Consider the following 18,570-nt stretch of genomic DNA (forward strand, 5'->3'; position numbering starts at 1 on the left):
AAAGAGATCAATCTTTGTCTCATCTGACCATAAAATCTTTCTCCAGAGGGGCATGTGGTTTATCTATGGGGGCAGCTGCGAATTTCAGTCAAGCTTGAAGGTGTCTATGTTGGAGCAAGGGCTTCTTTCTTTCACTGTCTCAGTCCATGGCGATGTAAAACTCGCTTCATTGTGGACGTTGTGACACTGATGTTCCAACAGATTCCTATTCATGGCAGGCTTGAGCTTTGGTGGATCTTGGGTTGTTCTTAAACATCCTAAGTAGTTTCCTTTCATCTGAGCGTGACTATTTGGGTTTTCTTCCAGATCTTGGCAAAGTGGTTGCACATCCAAATAACTTGTACGTAGGTACAGTTGTTTGAACTGATGATCCTGGAATCTCCAGTTGTTTTGAAATGGCTCCAAGAGACTCTCCTGATCTACAATTCTCCTTCTTAGTTCCTTGGACTTTCCCCTGATTCTGAGTATTGGTCAATCCAATGAGTGCTGACAAACACGTCCTTTTTATGCTGGCAAGGAGAAACTACCTGATGCAGTCAATCATGACCACTTAGTTAATAGGTTTGGCCTTGTCAAGTTAAAATACATTCTAGAGTCTTAACCACTTAATGAAAGATTGAGGTGAATGTATGTATATATTTGAGCCTGTATGTATAATTTTGACCCTGTGTGGATTAGAGAAACAATAACAATAAATTCAAACTTGTGCACCAAATTCTTGTTTTAAGAAACGCGTTGAAATTGTATGTTGCTTTACATCCTGCAAAAAAAGTAACGGTCAAAATTAATGACATTCATAAATATGACTTTATCTCTGTATTCCAAGATGGCGGCACGCACAGTTGCAGCGGCTCAAGGCTCCGCACTACCTGTGCACCTTTTTGTATTTTATGTCTTCTTGTGATACTTCCGTGCCGCAGCAACCCCATCTACAGCCACCAAGACCTGATACTCATTGGATTTCAGGCAAAAATGGAGAAGTACCTTCTCACAGACTCGCAACATCCCACCAGAGATAGCGAGACCGTCGGGATTGTCATTGGGATTGTCACCGAAGGCGGTGCAGGGAGAGGAGGCAGTAACGCTGATGCTGGGCAGGCCTGCGAGCTCAGCTAAGAAACCGACAGCACAGACCTCCACTACCATCAATCTTCCTCACTAACGCCAGAGCCCTCGCAAACGAGATGGATGAGCTGCAGTCACAGATGACCTACAACCACTTTGTCCGCGAGTGCTGTCTGCTGATTGTTAGCGAATCCTGGCTGCGCCCACATATCCCCGGTACTACAGTGGAGCTAGCAGTCTGCACCATTCACCGCCATGACCGGACTGAAGCATCCGGTAAGAGTATAGGAGGGGGACTCTGTGTTTATGTACTTGAGAACTGGTGCTCGGACAGCAGAGTAATAGACGCCTACTGCTCACCGGACCTAGAGGCCATGTCTGTCCAGTGCTGACCATTCTACCTGCCACGGGAGCTAAAAGCAGCCATTGTGACTGCTGTTTACATTCCTCCCAGCGCTAACGTCAGCGTGGCACTCGGCCAGCTCCAGCTCATGGTGACTAAACAACAGAGAGCTCATCCAGATGGCGTACACATTATAGCTGGGGACTTCAATAAAACAAACCTCAAGACTGTGCTCCCCAAATTCCACCAGCACGTCAAGTGTGCAACGAGGGGAAAAAACACACTGGACCATGTTTATTCAAATATAAAACATGCATATAGGGCAACCCCCCTCCCCCACCTTGGACAATCTGATCATTTCTTTCTGCTCCTCTTCCCAGCCTACACCCCCCTCAGAAGGCAAACGATACCAGTCACACAGACCATCAAAGCCTGGAATGGAAATGCTCTCGCCCAGTCGCAGGACTGCTTTGCCTGCACAGAGTTGAGCATTTTTGAAGATCAGGACCTGGACACACACACCGAGTCTGTCCTCTTCTACGTCAGGTGCTGTGTAGAAAACGTCACAGAGGATAGATGCATCCGGGTCTTTCCAAACAGGAATCCCTGGATGACAAAAGAAGTCCAGACCCTGACCAGAGCTCGAAACTCGACCTTCAGGACCGAGGACAGAGATCTCTACAGCACCACAAGCTAGCTAAGGACTCCTACAAAACTCCTTTGCCCGCTTCAAGACCACCACTACCACTCACCTGCAGTCACTGCCTCCCCTTGGTCCCAGCACTCCACCTCTTTCTTTCCAGGAGCACGAGGTGAGGAAAAACCTGAGAGCAGTAAATCCCAGGAAAGTCATTGGTCCTGACAGCATCCCCAGGGCGGTGATTAAAGCATGTGCCGACCAACTGGCAGGGATCCTCACCAGACTCTTCGACCACTCCCTGACGCATGCCACTGTCCCCACATGTCTGAAGGCCTCCACCATCGTCCCCATTCCCAAGAAACCTGCCATAGACAGCCTGAACGATTACACACCAATCGCCCTGACGTCTGTAATCATGAAGTGCCTGGAGCGATCAGATTCCCAGCACATCAGAGACTGTCTCCCTCCCTCCCTCGACCCCGACCAGTTTGTGAACAGGGCGAACCGGTCTACGGAGGACGCCATCGCTCTCACACTCCATACAGCTCTGAGCCACCTGGAGAACAAGATGAGCTGTGTGAGGATGCTCTTCGTGGACTACAGCTCAGCGTTTAACACCATCTTACCTCTCTTCATTAAATTACTGGAATTACAGATCCCCCTCCCCACCTGCAACTGGATTAAAAGCTTTCTGAAGAGCCGCCTGTGTGCTCACTGTGTACAGACTGTGAGACTCGGCCCCCACCACTCCTCCACAATTGCACTCAGCACTGGTTCCCCTCAAGGCTGCGTTTTGACACGTGACTGCTCTCCAGCCCACCCAACCAACGGCCATTTTCTCATTTCGGAAAGCTAAGACATCGAGTTGCCATAACCTCTGAGCTAGCGAGGTGAAAAGACACTGGGTCACTGATGTTGACTTTGGCTCACACCTTTTTGCTCCCTGCAGGGCCCATCCTAGGGCAGTGTGGATGGCTATGGGTCCACCGTTGAATCCTCTGCGGGTTGGCTCCGTGGCTTTTGTAAGGTGCACGTGATCTGAGCCAAGCAACACTAATGGCCGTACTTTGTGGAATGACTTCAGTGGTATTCCTCGCAAGTGGGAATGTAATTTCAGAAGCAACTGTACAGGGTAGGTTTGCTCCACTAGATCTAGACCTGTTGCCGTAAATGTTCCCTGCACTTTGAACCGCTTCTGTGGGTTGCCTTTAGGGGAGATGTCGAAGTTAACCTTTAACCCTTGGAGGTGTGTGACATCAGTCCTTACAGTGCGTAAGGCTAAGGTCTCAGGCTCACTATTCAATCTAAGCTGCTGGACAGCAGTTGGTAGGATCATGGTCGGTTGTGCTCCGTCATCAAATACGGCGAAGTTGATTGTTGATTGTACTTTAATGCTAGGGTAGCAACTGATGTAATGTTCTTTGCTGTCGCAGAAGAGGCAGTTCACGTTAAAGGACTTCTTACCAACTGCTGACGTGGGCTTGTTTCTAGTGTTTGGTTGGATGGGCACTACACCATGGTGTACTGCTATGCTCTGAACTTTCCCCTTGAATGGGATTTCCTCTCTCCCATCGCTAGCAGGTTTCTCATGTTGATAGCGCTGTACTAATCTGTTTGACAGGCGTTGTTGCTGAGCTTTACCGTGAAGCCAACCATTGAGGTCTTATAAGTTGTAGGGGTTGAGACTTGTGGTGTTGAGTTTTCCCTGCAGGTGGAGATATTCAATGAACCCATCTCTGTGATATTTAGGCAGTTTACCAAGTAGGCGGTCGACATGGGCGCAGCAGTTGAGTTCCATCCCCTGAGGCCCTTCCAGGGATAGCAAAATACTCACTAAGAGATGAACTCTGAGAGCGAAGCTTTGGAAGGTGCGTGCGTCCCCTGACCTCACATCAGGCACGGTGAGGATAGCTGCCATTTCACTCTGCTCTAGCTGATGTGGCTGACCGTACTGAAGCTGTAAAGCATGCATAGCTGCTGTGTATGGGAATGTATCGCGTCTGCAGGACTGGCCAATCATCTGTGCCTCTGAGAGCTTGAGGTGTTTGATAAGCACGTGATATTTATATTTTTCAGTCAATTCAGGATAAGGCTCGAACAGGTTATTCAAGGCTAACTTCAGGTTAGCAAACTCCCTCTCACTGTCTGAAGTGAAATGTGGGATTTTTCGTTTGGGAACACCATAAATCAAGCGTAGTTGCTGACTGAAATTGTGTGGGGCTGGAGCCTGGGTTGTTGGAAGCTGTGCCTGAACAGCTGGGACAGTGTTAGTCACCACTGGGGCAGATGGCAGCAATTGAGATGGCACTGCAGAGTTTGGCATAGGTGCATATTGAGGTAAACTGTAGATTGGGGGGTGATGTACTGTTCGGCACAACTTGTTGTCCGTGATATGAAGCTGTGTGCTTGTAGGACGGGGCCGTAGTTTTCAACCACTGCTGTGCCTGAGGTAGGTGATTTGAGGCAAATTCATCCTCCCTGCAATATATCTCTGTTACCCAAGGTTGCAAAGGAACTGGCTTTATCAGCCGCTGTGGAGCTGAGGTTGGCGTCACAATACCAGATGAGATGCTTGGATAGGAGGAGATTGGATGATTTGGAGAAGATGGATGTATTGGTGTGAACGTGGATTTTGCTCCTTTAACTACTACTTCAGGGGTGTAGTCTCTCAGCTCAACTTCTCTCTCTTAAAATCACATCTGCTGGTGTGTGTCTTTCAGTGTGAGACCCTTTGTTTTGCCCCTGCTTCTCTGTTGATGGGGAATGGCTTGGATAGTAAATGTGTGAAGGGGTGCGTATTGGCGAATGTGGTTGTATTAGAGGGGTTGTTGCCCCATTCACGTTGTGATCCTCCTCTTCCTCCCGTAGGTATGATGTAATATGCTGCAACAGCTCTTGTTGACGACGTTGTCGATGTTCGTATTGGTGGAGTCTGTTGGTGACCTGATGTATTTCAGCCCTTTCCTGCCTCTCACTCCTGGACATGGAATCCATAAGTTGTTTGAGTGACATGGTGCTCAGTGGATCGCCTGGACAGGGGCTGTGAGAGGCTCTGCTGGTACCTGGCCGAAAACCTGCATCTGCTTGTCCACTGTCAGCCACGGCTGCTGCTCCTCATGCTCTCCGTTGTCGGGGTGGGAGGAAAGGGCAGGTCCACGATGTAATCTTCCAGATGCTTGGGTGTGCGGCGGTGCCTTTTATGTCGCTCTTGTGCATTTACATGTGGGGGAGACGTTGCGTCTACATCTTCAGTGACTACCTTACTACTGTAAACAATTGTTGGCTGTGTCAGTGAGGGGAAAGAGGAGGAGTACAGGGGTGTTGTGGTTTCCTTCGTCGAGTAATGTGAGACTTACCATCTGCATCCACCACCAAGACAAAGGAGCTGGTGGTGGATATCCGCAAGAGGAAATCTGCCCCTTCACCCATTTCCATCAATGGTGAGACTGTGGAAGTGGTCCAGGATTACAAATACCTTGGAGTACACCTGGACAACAAACTGAACTGGGCCAAGAACACGGAGGCTGTGTACAAGAAGGGTCAGAGCCAGCTATATTTCCTGAGGAGGCTCCGGTCTTTCAATGTATGTAACGTCACGCTGAGGATGTTCTACCAGTTGGTGGATCAACAAGATCATTGGGAAAGCTGGCTCTGTCCTGGGGATCCAGCTGGACTCTTTGTTGGTGGTGTCTGAGAGGAGGATGCTGTGTAAACTGCACAGCATCCTGGATAACAACACTCACCCTCTCCACCAGGTGCTTACCTCCCACAGAAGCACCTTCAGCAACAGACTCATTCCACCCCTTTGTAAGACTGAACGCCAGAGGAAGTCCTTTCTGCCTGTGGCCATCAGACTCTTGAATTCATCTAACTCAGGTCGAGAGAGGATTAGTGGAAACACTGCGTCCTGAGGCCAAATACCAAATGTCACTTTACCCAATGCCACTTTACAATGACACTTCTCCTAATCACTTGCTTGTATATACTGTTTTCTTTAATGAGGCTGCCATTTGTACACCGCACATATTGTACTCAGTTACTTATTTTAGTTAGTTATTTTATTTTAAGGTGGCAAGAAAAACCAAAATGTTGCATTGTGTGAACAATTATGCCTTAATCAATAATACAAGGCATGTTTCTGAGTTCTTAGGCTGCCATATGCATGTCCCTGTTCTTTACCGTTAGATGTATTCCCTCTAACAAGTATTGGATTAAGGTTGAATAATTCCAAGTGTAGGACATTGAGCGCTGTCAGAATTAAATGAAATACAGTCTTTTTGTCAGTTTTTAGAAATTAATGAAAAAGTACCAGTATTGCTGATCCAGCTGGGCTGGTCTTGCACTACTGCTTTCACAAAACTTATCTGTATGATATTTAGTAATTGCCCCCATTTGATCCCAAACAAAGTTTTATTAGGTCCAATACATCAATGTAAAGGAGGCCATCAAGCTCTTGTAGCCTATTTACAAACTTCAGTTGCCTCTGTGAAGGGCAATATTGGACTCCTGCCAATACGTCCATAGACTGTGGTGATGGGGGATGTGCTACAGTGAAGTAGAACAGGGATAGAGGTTGATCTGCCACTGATGTAAGGGTTGCTCCTGTGTAAGGGAGAGACTGCAATGCAGAACACAATGTTTTATCCAATGATGCTGTTGTCACTCAGCTGATTCCGAAAAACTACTTTGTTTCTTGAAAGCACATACTGATGCTATACTGAGGCATGTGTGAATTACCAAAGGTGGACACTGGCAGGTTAACAAGTCTTTTTTTTTTTATGCCGATAAGGCAAAATCAATGTGTGAAAAGGGCTACCGTTTCCACAAAGAGTATGAAACTAAAATACTAACTTGCCACAATTCTGTTGATTAGATGTGATTAATTTTATAAAGTATGTCAATGGATATGTATGAAGAAAGGATATGTATATTGAAATGTAAAATATCCCTTTTTTCTCTTTCACTGCAGACCCAATTGAGATCCACAAGAAGAAGCTGTTTCTGTGGTTCAGCCATCTTCCTCGGGAGGAGAAACAGTTTGGCGATCTCTTTAACCCAGAGACCATGCATGTTGAACCACTTATCCTGGAAAGAAAGGATGAGGAGAGGACAGGAGTACTTGGCTCCCCTTTTAAAACTGAGGCACCTTCTATCCCTCCTGTGAATATAGAGCAGCTTTTTGAGCCCACTCACACCTGGAGTGAGGGCCGAGGACTCAATGTGCTCCTGTACGGGGCTGTGGGAACCGGGAAGAGTACAGTAGTCCGAAAGCTGGTTATGGACTGGTGCACTGGAACCACATTGGCACACTTCAAGCTTCTGCTTCCTTTTTCTTGTGACGACCTCTGCCAGCTGTCAAAGTGAGATATCTCTTACCAAGTGTCAAGTTATGAATCAAGAATACCATACATAGTCATATGCACAGTAAAAGTGTTTAAGGTGGTTACACTGTACAATGAAGTAGGTTTGAAGCAGATTTATGTTGTACTTATAAGTAGTCAGCATGGTTACATGCAGGGGTGAGAGGCAAGGCTTATAAGTAAATTGCCCATACCTACTTGACCTTTGTTCTATCATTCAAATTTGTGGTACATTTATTGAGCCTTGAAATAGCCAAATTATTTTTAGCACAACTAACCACAGATGCATACCTTAAAATCTGCTGGACAGATTTTCAGCAAATCCCTACACATGATATTGGGGGACGTTTTACCCATGTATCAAGTGTAATCTTGACTTATGTCAACATGACTTATTCATCATTACCTGCCTTTTTATACCTTTGCTTAACTCACTGTAATTTTGAGCTTGATACAGACATGAAATTTGACACCAGAAATTAGGCAAATTATATGTCAATAGGACTTGTTATGAGAACTGTAACTTTATAAGGGCTTACAGAGTTTTGGGTCATGCTGTGGCTATAGTTTCTCATCTCATAAACTGTTATAATGGTGGAGACAATGTCCTAAGGGAAAGTAAAAGAAAAAATCATGCTGATGACTATTATCAGTGACCATAGGCGACGCCAGGGTAGGGCTTGGTTGGACTATAGCCCCACCATGAGTTGTGTTAACCCTACCATAGAAACAAGAGAAGTGCAGAGTCCAACAGCGCCTCCACGTCAGGCAACTGTCGCTCACATGACGTACGTTTTACGGACGAGTGCATGCAAAAACCGGCAGATTGTACTCATTTGAAAATCTCAACTTGGTGAGTTTTAATATTGTTTTTATTGTTTTTGGAGACTTTACTGACTTTGTTATTGCATTTTGCGTGTTCTGTTTCATGCTCTTCCTTGCTGCGGTCTTGTTGCCTTATTAGCATACTTAATTTGCCGGGGCTGTGTTTTTGACTCTTGGCTGTTGTGTGGTAGACTATATATGGCTTTAGGACAACTTAACTATTAACTATACCGTCTCTCTCTCTCTCTCTCTCTCTCTCTCTCCCTCACTCTCTTCCTTTGTATGCCTGTGTGCGCGGGTGTGTTTCTAGCTGTGGGAGGGTATTGTTTTATTGAATATATATTCGCATTGAAATTATGGCATTGATTTGAGCCCCACCGCTGTATGGGTTAACACCACCCTAGTTGAACCAGAAACAATACTCTGGCGCCGCCACTGTCAGTGACATGTTTTAAACAACTTCAACACTCTTAGTTGAGCACGCTAAAATTAATTTTTATGGTTCTCCTAATGTCTCTTTTATGGAATTTTGTGAACCCACATTTTATTTTTCCTTTCTCTGCGGATTTTACAGCAGTAGCAGCTCGCCAGTCCATTATGGGACACAGTTTATACGCCATTATTGCTCAGTAGGGTGGATGCTCATATTTTTTATTGCTGTTATTGTTTTTAGTGTAGACTGTCCTTGACTGTCTACTGCCCTTGATGCAAGTGTACCAGGTTACCCAGTCCCACTGAGTCTGATTTCTATGCTTTTTTAAAGGCACCAAATATGTGACACTCAGCTTCAACGAGAAAACAAAATATCACAGAAACCATCATGAAAGGGATCGTCAAAGCAGGAGAGGTGCAATGTTTGAAGACCAAGGGAATGAACTTTGCCTGTTTTCTTAATTTCAAAAATAGATTTAAAAAATCCCACAAGAAGCTAAAGCTTTCTACATCGATCCAAAAAGAGGAGAAAAGTTAGGGGACATGTGGTACTCGTTGGAGCCAATGGGTGTTCATTACCTGGGTTTGATGCTATTGTGTTTATCCAAAGAACATCAGAAAGGAACATCATGTATTTACACAAATAGCACTACCATCCAGAAGCTGACTGAGGGTGGACTGGAAGCCAGAGAAATAATGACAGTCCGCGGACACAGGTCTGAGAGTTCTCTCCAGAAGGGCACCTTCTCTGATAACAGAAAATGGTGGCGTAACCTGCTGTGCGCTGGCCAGGAAAATAAGAGACCTTCAGAAGTCAACCTCTCAACCAGCTCTAATACAGCACCTTCAAAACGGCAGAGGTCCCACATGGACTTCATGAACAGTTACTTAAGCAACTGTAATTTTAATGGCAATATGCAACTTCATTTCTGTAATAGCCACAAATAGACACAACAAGCTGCAGGTCAGCGGAGATGCTGTCACAGAGACTGCTGGCTACTGCGGAATAATAGGCTATGACTTGAAAGTGGAAACACACATACTTTATTAATTTGTTTCTATATATGACAATAAATTTGATTTTAAGAAGTCAAGATGGTGCAATAATATGTAAATATTTAAGATCACATTGGAGATAAATATAATGGTAAATTTGGAACTTCTCTGTTCTTTATAATAATAATAATAAGATTAAATGAAAAAATTCCGAGCAGAGTATTTATTAATTATTTTTTAAGAAATGTTTTTTTATTACTCATGAAAATAAATTTAAAAACACTTATCAGCTGCCATGGTCACATTTATAGAATTTATAAAAATATCACAAAGTTGGAGAGACTTTTTTGCAACATTTGGGCTTTAAATATTCTGGAGTAATCAAAATGTTTGGCTTTCTCTATTAGCTGTGTCGGTGACTTCAGACATCTGCAGACCTCGATAAAACAGTTCAAATCATCTTTTTTTTGTGGCCACGGTGAAAATGTTTTTTATAAAATATTTTTTAAAAATAAGCATCTTTGTTACTATAACTTGGGTGATTTTAAAAAAAAAAAAAAAAAAAAAAAAAAAAAAAAAAGCATTTTCTGTTTATTTGTGCAATAGGCCTATTGATTTAGTTCAGGAAATTCCAAGACTGCTGAACATTAAAGTCAGCTCTGAGTTCACTCATCTGGGACTAGAAAATGCTTTCTGTTGCTAGGTCGTTACTAAGGGTCGGATTATTTGCTGCAGTGGTAAATTACGTTCGATTACACATAGGCACTGGTGTGACTAATTGTGTTTCAGTTATTGGTCAGACCCCATGTGTTTCCAAGGTGAAAAGGGGTTTGCACCTGCAAAAAACTTTAAAAGTTGAGAGCAAACTGTCCCTCAACATGGATATATTTTGATTATACTTTTTTTTTGTTTGCATTAGTTGTATAAATAATTAATACTTAATTAAGTATTCATTCTAAGACCGAGTCAATGACATTAAAGTCCAAAGCTATTAACAGTAAAAAGCTATTAATACAGGTAAGCCAAGTTAAAAGACTAGACTAGTTATTAATGTTCTAGGGCATTTCAAATGGCATATTCTGTATGAATGTGAATTCAATTCAATTCACAAAAACAACACAGATCCACATCCTCACAATGGTAGGTACTTTTGTTTTTTTGGTTGGCCTTTGCTTTTTGCTGCACTCCTTTTTTCTTAGGGCTCTTCTTCTGGAATACGACACAAAAGTGGTAGCAAGTTGCATATATTTCTGACACTCAACATCTGTTATGATGAGTTACCATGCCAACACAAGAGTTGTTCACAAATGGGACTAGCTAATTGAGCTTTTCAAATGCCAAATAAAGCCTAACGAAAGAACTCAAAGACCCTATGATTTGAAGAGGAATCATTGTGGATCACGAGCAGAAGCAGGACAGAGGAATGGATGGAGAAAGGTCAGGCCAGGTCTTCCCGCAATACTGATGGGGAATATCAAATTGTGATTCAGAAATACTTTATTAATCCAAAAGGGCTACAGTGCTCTGTTGGAGATATAATATGTGACAAAAGTTATATGAGGAATAGAAATACACACATTAAAACATTACAATTATACAGCTGTACTATAATTATGGAAAGACGATTGGTAATAAATAAAGAAAATAACAAGAAAAATAGACTGAAATTAAGTAGATAAATTGTAAATTAGAAAGTAAATATACACTATGTTCATTTTGTGTGTGTGTGTTATTATTTGCCAGTGGGTTGAAAATGATAGCCACTGAAGCATTCAGTTATGCTCCGCGGTGGAATGAGTCTCTTCCTGAACGAGCTCCTGTGACTGACCAGCATGCCATGGAGTGGGTGTCGAGTGTTGTCCAGTACTGCACTGAACGTGGACAACATCCTCCTTTCTGATAACACTGCCAGAGATCTAGTTCCACCCCTACAACCTTGCTGGCCTTGCGGATCAGTTTGTTGAACCTGTTGGTGTCCACTACCCTAAGTCTGCTGCTCCAGCATACAACATATTAGAGGATAGCACTAGCCACCATAGACTCGTAAAATATCCTGAGCATTATCCAGAAGCTGTTGAAAGAGCTCAGCTTTCCCAGGATTGTGACCGGAAAGTCGAAGGAGACGATATTACTGTTGTTGTCGCTGCTGTTGGAAAGAAACAAACAATGCGATGGAGAATGTTTGTGCAATAACCATCCTCATCACAAACAAAATGTAGAGGGACGTAGCGCCACCTGTCGTACCGGGGTATGACATGCTTTGTGCCAATGATTATTTGTGCCAAACATTATAATTTCCCTTACGATAATTATATTTGTGATAACAAATTAATTGTTATCTTAGCTGAAGCAGGAGTAGATAGATAGGAATAGATAGGAGTTTGTCTGCCTCTCATCTGCTAACCGGTAGCCCCTAAACAAACCCAGTCAAGTTAACTTCCAGTAGGCAACAGCTACAGCCAGTGGCTACGGAAGTCGTTTGTGGCAGGTCTTGTAGGTTGAAATCAAGACGAACACATAAGTTAATTCGTTATAACGAGAAAACTATCTTTGTTATGTCGAGATACCAAAATAATTAATTCGGTAGCACGAGAAAACCATCTTTGTTATATCGAGGTAACCAAATAATAAGTCGTTTTCACAAGATAACAGTGCATATAAAATTTTAAAAATCCGTAGTGTTTCTTTAAATTTTTTTTTTATAATAGAACATTCTTGCTGGTGTTCTTTCGGAACAACCACAAACGCCCTTCTCCGCGTTCTTCTGTTACTTTTTTTACTCTTTGTATCAGAGAACCTTGCCGACAGGAGTAATGGCATTGTTTACACACGTGCCCAGCTGATTGCGCTGTGTAGGCCTGTGCTTTTGCCCGGAGACAGACCTGTGGTTCCAGAGGAGTTACGGAGGAGATGCCGGGGTTGCAGGTCTGGAGTAAAATAGAGAGAGAAGAGGAGACCGCATTAACCAGCGGTACTGGCGATTATTATGGGAAACGTGAGGTCTTTTGGGAATAAGACGGACAAACTAACAGTGATGGTGAAGACCCGGAGGGAATACTGTGAGTGCAGCATCTTTTGCTTCAGTGAAACTTGGCTGCACTCGCACATCCGGACTACAGCGTGGAGATTCCTGCATAGAGTTTGGTGCGGGGAGACAGAGACCTTTCCAAAAGTCAGAAGAAGAAAGGTGGTGGGATTGCACTTTATGTGAGTGACAGATGGTGCAGTCCTGGTCATGTGAACGTGAAGGAACATCTCTGTACCCCAGACATTGAACTAATGGCTGTGGGTATGCGCCCGTATTATTTACCGAGGGAGTTCACGTCCACCATTGTGATCGCTGTATACAGTCTCCCGTCAGCTGATGCAACGGTGGCCTGTGAGGTCATCAGCTCAGCTGCTGCTAAACAACTGAACACACGGATGCATTTATGACCATTACAGGTGGTTTTAATCATGCTTTACTGGACTCTAAACAACTTTCACCAGTATGTTGACTGCCCCACCGGGGAAAACAAAATGTTGGATCTCCTGTATGCTAATGCCATAGATGCATACGACGCCACAGCGCTCCACTGAGGACTTGCAAGGACAACTACAAGAGGAGGCCAAACTCCAGCAGAACAGTGGGAGAGATGTGTGGACAGGAATGAAGCAAATCAAGGGGAAAGGCAGGCAGACATCTGGGAGCCTGGATAGGGCAAACCAGTTTAACCAGTTTTTTAACAGGTTTAGCTCACCTCCTGCCACCCCCCTGACACCCCCATCCCCCCACACTGTCTCAAATGGCTCAACCAACCCAACATTCTCCTGTACAGCACCTCTCCATCTGCCCCCCTCTCCCTCCTCCTTCTCCCTCACCTCCTTCTTCTCCACTGAAGACAACTGCATCAACTCCCGACCAACGGTGACTACAGGCCAGGTTAAGAGGCATCTGGAAAGTCTACATCAGCGGAAGGCTGCAGGCCCTGATAGCATCACACCCACAATCCTGAAGACCTGCGCCAGCCAACTGTCTCCTATACTGGGACATTTGTATAACCTGAGTCTGAGTCAGGAGAAAGTCCCGTTGCTGTGGAAGACGTCCTACTAGCCCAGCTGATACTGGGTACTAGCCCAGCTGAGGCCACAGGTGAGGATGGTTCTGGACCTCTTACAATTTGCCTTCCAGACCCATTTAGAAGTCGATGATGCTGTCATCTACCTGCTGCAGCGAGCCCACATACACTTGAATGGTGAAGGAGACACTGTGAGAATCACATTCTTTGATTTCTCCAGTGCCTACAACACCATTCAACCTCTGCTACTGGGTGAGAAACTGCGGGGGATGGGTGTCCACGATTCAGTCAGTGCGGCTACATGCGGTCAATCAGATTGGATTAATAGCTAAATTATAATAAGATTGAGTTATTCAGCTGATGTAACAAGCTTAATCCGACAAGAAATCAGATCGGGTTACTTGCAATCGAATTAAGACCTCGGGATAACTCGATCCGATTGCCCACTTAACGTGCCTGGAGACGACAGTGGATCAGATTGAGCGTTCTGCGCATGTTCGAGATTTTTTCCTGCGATCATTACCCGGAAGTCGAAGGAGACGATATTACTGTTGTTGTCGCCGCCGTCAGAAACAAACAAACAACGCGATGGAGAATGCGTCGTTGTGCTTCGCGTTTGTGCCATAACCAGCTCATCACAAATGTAGAGGGACCTAGCTTCATCTTGCTCTTTGTTCGCCATCTTTCTTGAATGCCTTAGTTTTGTTGTTGTTGGTGGTGAAGATGTCAACCGGAAGTGGCTCCATTAGCCATAGTTGAAATGGGTACAGCGCCACTTATGTACTGTGGTATTGCATGCTTTGTGCCAGTGATTCGATTAATTCACCGCCATGTAACAAAGGATAATTACCCTTGCTTAGATAAGAAGCATAACTATAGCTATAATCGAGGTAATCTCATCATGTAAACCCACTGAGTGATCTCCTGGGTTACTGACTACTTGACATGCAGGCTGCAGTTTGTCTGTCTGGACAGAGTCATGTCTGATGTGGTGGTCAGTGGCATAGGAGCTCCACAGGGAACTGTGCTTTCTCGATTGTGCTTTTTACATTTATTTCATCATCTCGGGTGTATATGCTGCTACTGACATTTCCCAGTTTGGGATGAATAAATCAGAGAATGCTGTAACCAGATTGAAAGAGTTAATTCCATCATCAGTTTCTTCACTGCCATGTGCAAATATGACAGAGGACAGCTATTTAAATTTTACTCTAGCAATACTTGACTCCCTTGTTCACAGCACTATAGGTTCAATGAATACAACACTGGACAATGTTGCCCCTCTGAAAAGGAAGGTAATCGGTCAGAAGAGGTTGGCTCCTTGATATCATTCACAGCTGCTTTAAAGCAGACTGCAAGAAAGTTGGAGAGACAGTGGTGTTCCTCTAATTTTTTATATAAATAAAACTGAATTGAATTGAAAAATAATTTGAAAATAATTACAATTTCAATTCAATTTTAATTCAATTCTATTTTATTTATATAGCGCCAGATTACAACAATTGTCATCTCAAGGCACTTAAGTAATATAGTCCAATTCAAGCCAATTGGAATTTAATTCATTGTAATCATAATCCAATTAATTCCTATAGAGCCAATTCAAAAATTAATATCCTAGCTAAGGAAACCAACAGATTGCACCGACACTTGTCTTCAGTCCAATCTCCCGTCCTGAGCGTGCCTGTGGCGACTGTGGAAAGGAACGACTCCCTTTTAACAGGAAGAAACCTCTGGCAGAACCAGACTCAGGAAGGGTGGCCATCCGCCTCGACCAGCTGGGGTTTGAGAAGACAGAAAAGAGGGGGGAAAAACACCATAACGCCATTCAAAGGATATCTGTCGGAACAGGGAAACAAGTTAATAACCAAAATAATGTCACATGTACATAAAATCAATTGTGAAATTAAACAGGGGGAAAAAGTGAGGAAAGGTGTGACAGATGAGGTCCCCCAGCAGTCTAAGCCTATAGCAGCTTAACTATGGGATGTTTCAGGATTACCTGAGCCATCCCTAACTATAAGCTTTATCAAAAAGGAAAGTTTTAAGCCTAATCTTAAAAGTGGAAAGGGTGTCTGCTTCCTGGACATTTACTGGCAGCTTATTCCACAAGAGAGGGGCCTGATAACTGAAGGCTCTGCCTCCCATTCCACTTTTAGTAACTCTGGGAACAACAAGTAAACCTGCAGTTTGGGAGCGAAGTGCTCTGTTAGGAAAATATCTTACAATGAGATCTTTAAGATATGATGGAGCTCGGTCATTAAGAGCTTTATATGTGAGAAGAAGAATCTTAAATTCTATTCTGAATTTAACAGGGAGCCAATGAAGAGAAGCTAAAACTGGAGAAACATGATCTCTCCTGTTCTCTGGCTGCAGCATTTTGGATCAGCTGGAGGCTTTTCAGAGAATATGTGGGACAGCCCAATAATAACGAATTACAGTAGTCCAATCTTGAAGTAACAAATGCATGAACTAGTTTCTATGTATCACCCTGAGACAGGATGTTCCTGATTTTAGCAATATTACGAAGGTGAAAGAAGGCAGTCAAAAATAACTCCAAGGTTCCTCACTGTAGAACTAGAAGCCAAGGAAATACCATCTAGAGTAACTATATAACTAGACAATTTCTCCCTGAAGCGCTCAGGTCCAAAGAGAACAACTTCAGTTTTGTTTGAATTTAAAAGCAGACAGTTCTGAGTCATCCAGGTCTTTATGTCTTTAAGACAGGCTTGTAGTCTGACCAACCTATTGGTTTCATCTGATTTCATAGATAAGTACAGCTGAGTATCATCAGCATAACAATGGAAATTTATGCCATGCTGTCTGATAATGTTACCTAATGGAAGCATGTATAAAGTAAAAAGAATCGGTCCAAGCACAGAACCCTGAGGAACTCCATGACTTACTCCAACGTGTGAGGAAGATTCTTCATTTACAAGAATAAACTGGAATCTAATAGATAAATATGACTTAAACCAGCCTAATGCAGTTCCTTTAATCCCAATAACATGTTCAAGTCTCTGTAACAGAATGCTGTGATCGATCGTATCAAATGCAGCACTGAAATCCAACAGGACAAGCACAGACACAAGTCCGCTATCAGAGGCTAAGAGGAGATCATTGGTAACTTTCACCAGTGCTGTTTCTGTGCTATGATGCACTCTGAATCCTGACTGAAACTCTTCAAACAGATTATTTCTATGTCAATGATCACTAAGTTGAACTGCAACTATTTTTTCAAGAACTTTAGACAAAAAAGGGAGATTGGATATAGGTCGATAATTAGCCAACACTTCTGAATCAAGAGTAGGTTTTTTAAGTAAAGGTTTAATTACAGCAACCTTAAAAGTCTGAGGTACATATCCTATCAACAAAGACCGATTGATCAAATCCAATATGGAAGTGTCAATTAAGGGGAAAACCTCCTTGAACAGTCTGGTTGGGATTGGGTCTAACGTACAAGTTGATGGTTTGGAAGAGACTATTGCTGTTGTTAGCTCAGAAAGATCAACTGGGCAGAAGCTGTCTAAATACAAATCAGGTTCGAAAGATACTTCTAAAGCTGCTCTACTTGATGATACATCAGTGATAATAGTGGGAAGGATTCCATTAATCTTTTCTCAGATAGAAACAATTTTATTGAAGAATCTGATGAAATCATCACTGCTGAGAGTTAAAGGAATACATGGCTCAACAGAGCTCGGACTCTTTGTCAGCCTGGCAACAGTGCTGAAAAGAAACCTGGGATTATTCTTATTCTCTTCTATCAATAATGAACAATAAGCAGTTCTAGCTTTACGAAGTGCTTTCTTATACGTTATTAAACTATCTTTCCAGACTAATTGAGAATCTTCTAAATTAGAGGAACGCCACTGTCTGTGAATTATACCAAGGAGCCAACCTCTTCAGACTGATTACCTTCCTTTTCAGAGGGGCAACATTGTCCAGTGTTGTATGCATTGAAGCTATAGTGCTGTCAACAAGAGAGTCAAGTTCTACTGGAGTAAAATTTAGGTAGCCCTCCTCTGTCATATCAGCACATGGCAGTGAAGAAAAGGATGATGAAATCAACTCTTTAAATCTGGTTACAGCATTCTCTGACAGACACCTTCTATATGTAGAATTCTTCTCAGAAACCGTGTAGTCAAGTAATGTAAATTCAAAAGTTATTAAAAAATGGTCAGACAAGACAGGGTTATGAGGGAACACTGTTAACTGTTCACTCTCAATGCCATAAGTCAGCACAAGGTCAAGGGTATGATTAAGGCAGTGAGTAGGTCTGTGAACACTTTGAGAAAATCCAATAGAGTCTAATATAGAATTAAAGTTAATATTTAGGCTGTCATTTTCAACATCTACATGAATATTAAAGTCACCCACTACAATGACTTTATCTGTACTCAGCACTAACTGGGATAAAAACTCTGAGAATTCAGACAGAAACTCAGAATAAGGGCCAGGTGGACGATACACAACAACAAACACGAGGTTTTTGTGATTTCTACTTTGGGTGGGAAAAACTGAGAATCAGAGATTCAAAAGAGCTCAAACTAATCTTGGGTCTAGGACTGATTAGTAACCCTGATCTGAAGATACTGCCACTCCTCCTCCTCTGCCTGTGGTTTGAGGAACGTGAACATTTAAATAGTCAGAGGGAGTTGATTCATTAATGCTAACATGATCCTCCTGCTGCAGCCAGGTTTCTGTAAGACAAAATATATCAATATGATGATCACAAATCAAATCATTCACTAACAGAGACTTCAAAGGGAGAGATCTAATATTCAGCAAACCACATTTAATAGTTTGATGTTTTTGTTCAGTTAAAGTTTTTGTTTTAATTTTTTTTTGCAC

The 18,570-nt window shown here is 43.1% G+C and overlaps 1 protein-coding gene across 1 annotated transcript in view; it reads left to right on the forward strand.

Annotated features, from left to right (window-relative positions):
- Positions 1–18,570, forward strand: part of nlrx1 (NLR family member X1) — a 104,474-nt gene that overhangs the window by 26,182 nt on the left and 59,722 nt on the right. Inside the window, exon 4 of the mRNA XM_072393131.1 lies at positions 7,018–7,408. Coding sequence (XP_072249232.1) covers positions 7,018–7,408 — 391 coding nt within the window. The remainder of the gene's footprint in view (positions 1–7,017; positions 7,409–18,570) is intronic.

The sequence above is a fragment of the Leuresthes tenuis genome, unplaced genomic scaffold (genome assembly GCF_036924035.1).
Source record: "Leuresthes tenuis unplaced genomic scaffold, fLeuTen1.0.hap1 SCAF_9, whole genome shotgun sequence".
Classification (NCBI taxonomy): Eukaryota; Metazoa; Chordata; class Actinopteri; order Atheriniformes; family Atherinopsidae; genus Leuresthes; species Leuresthes tenuis.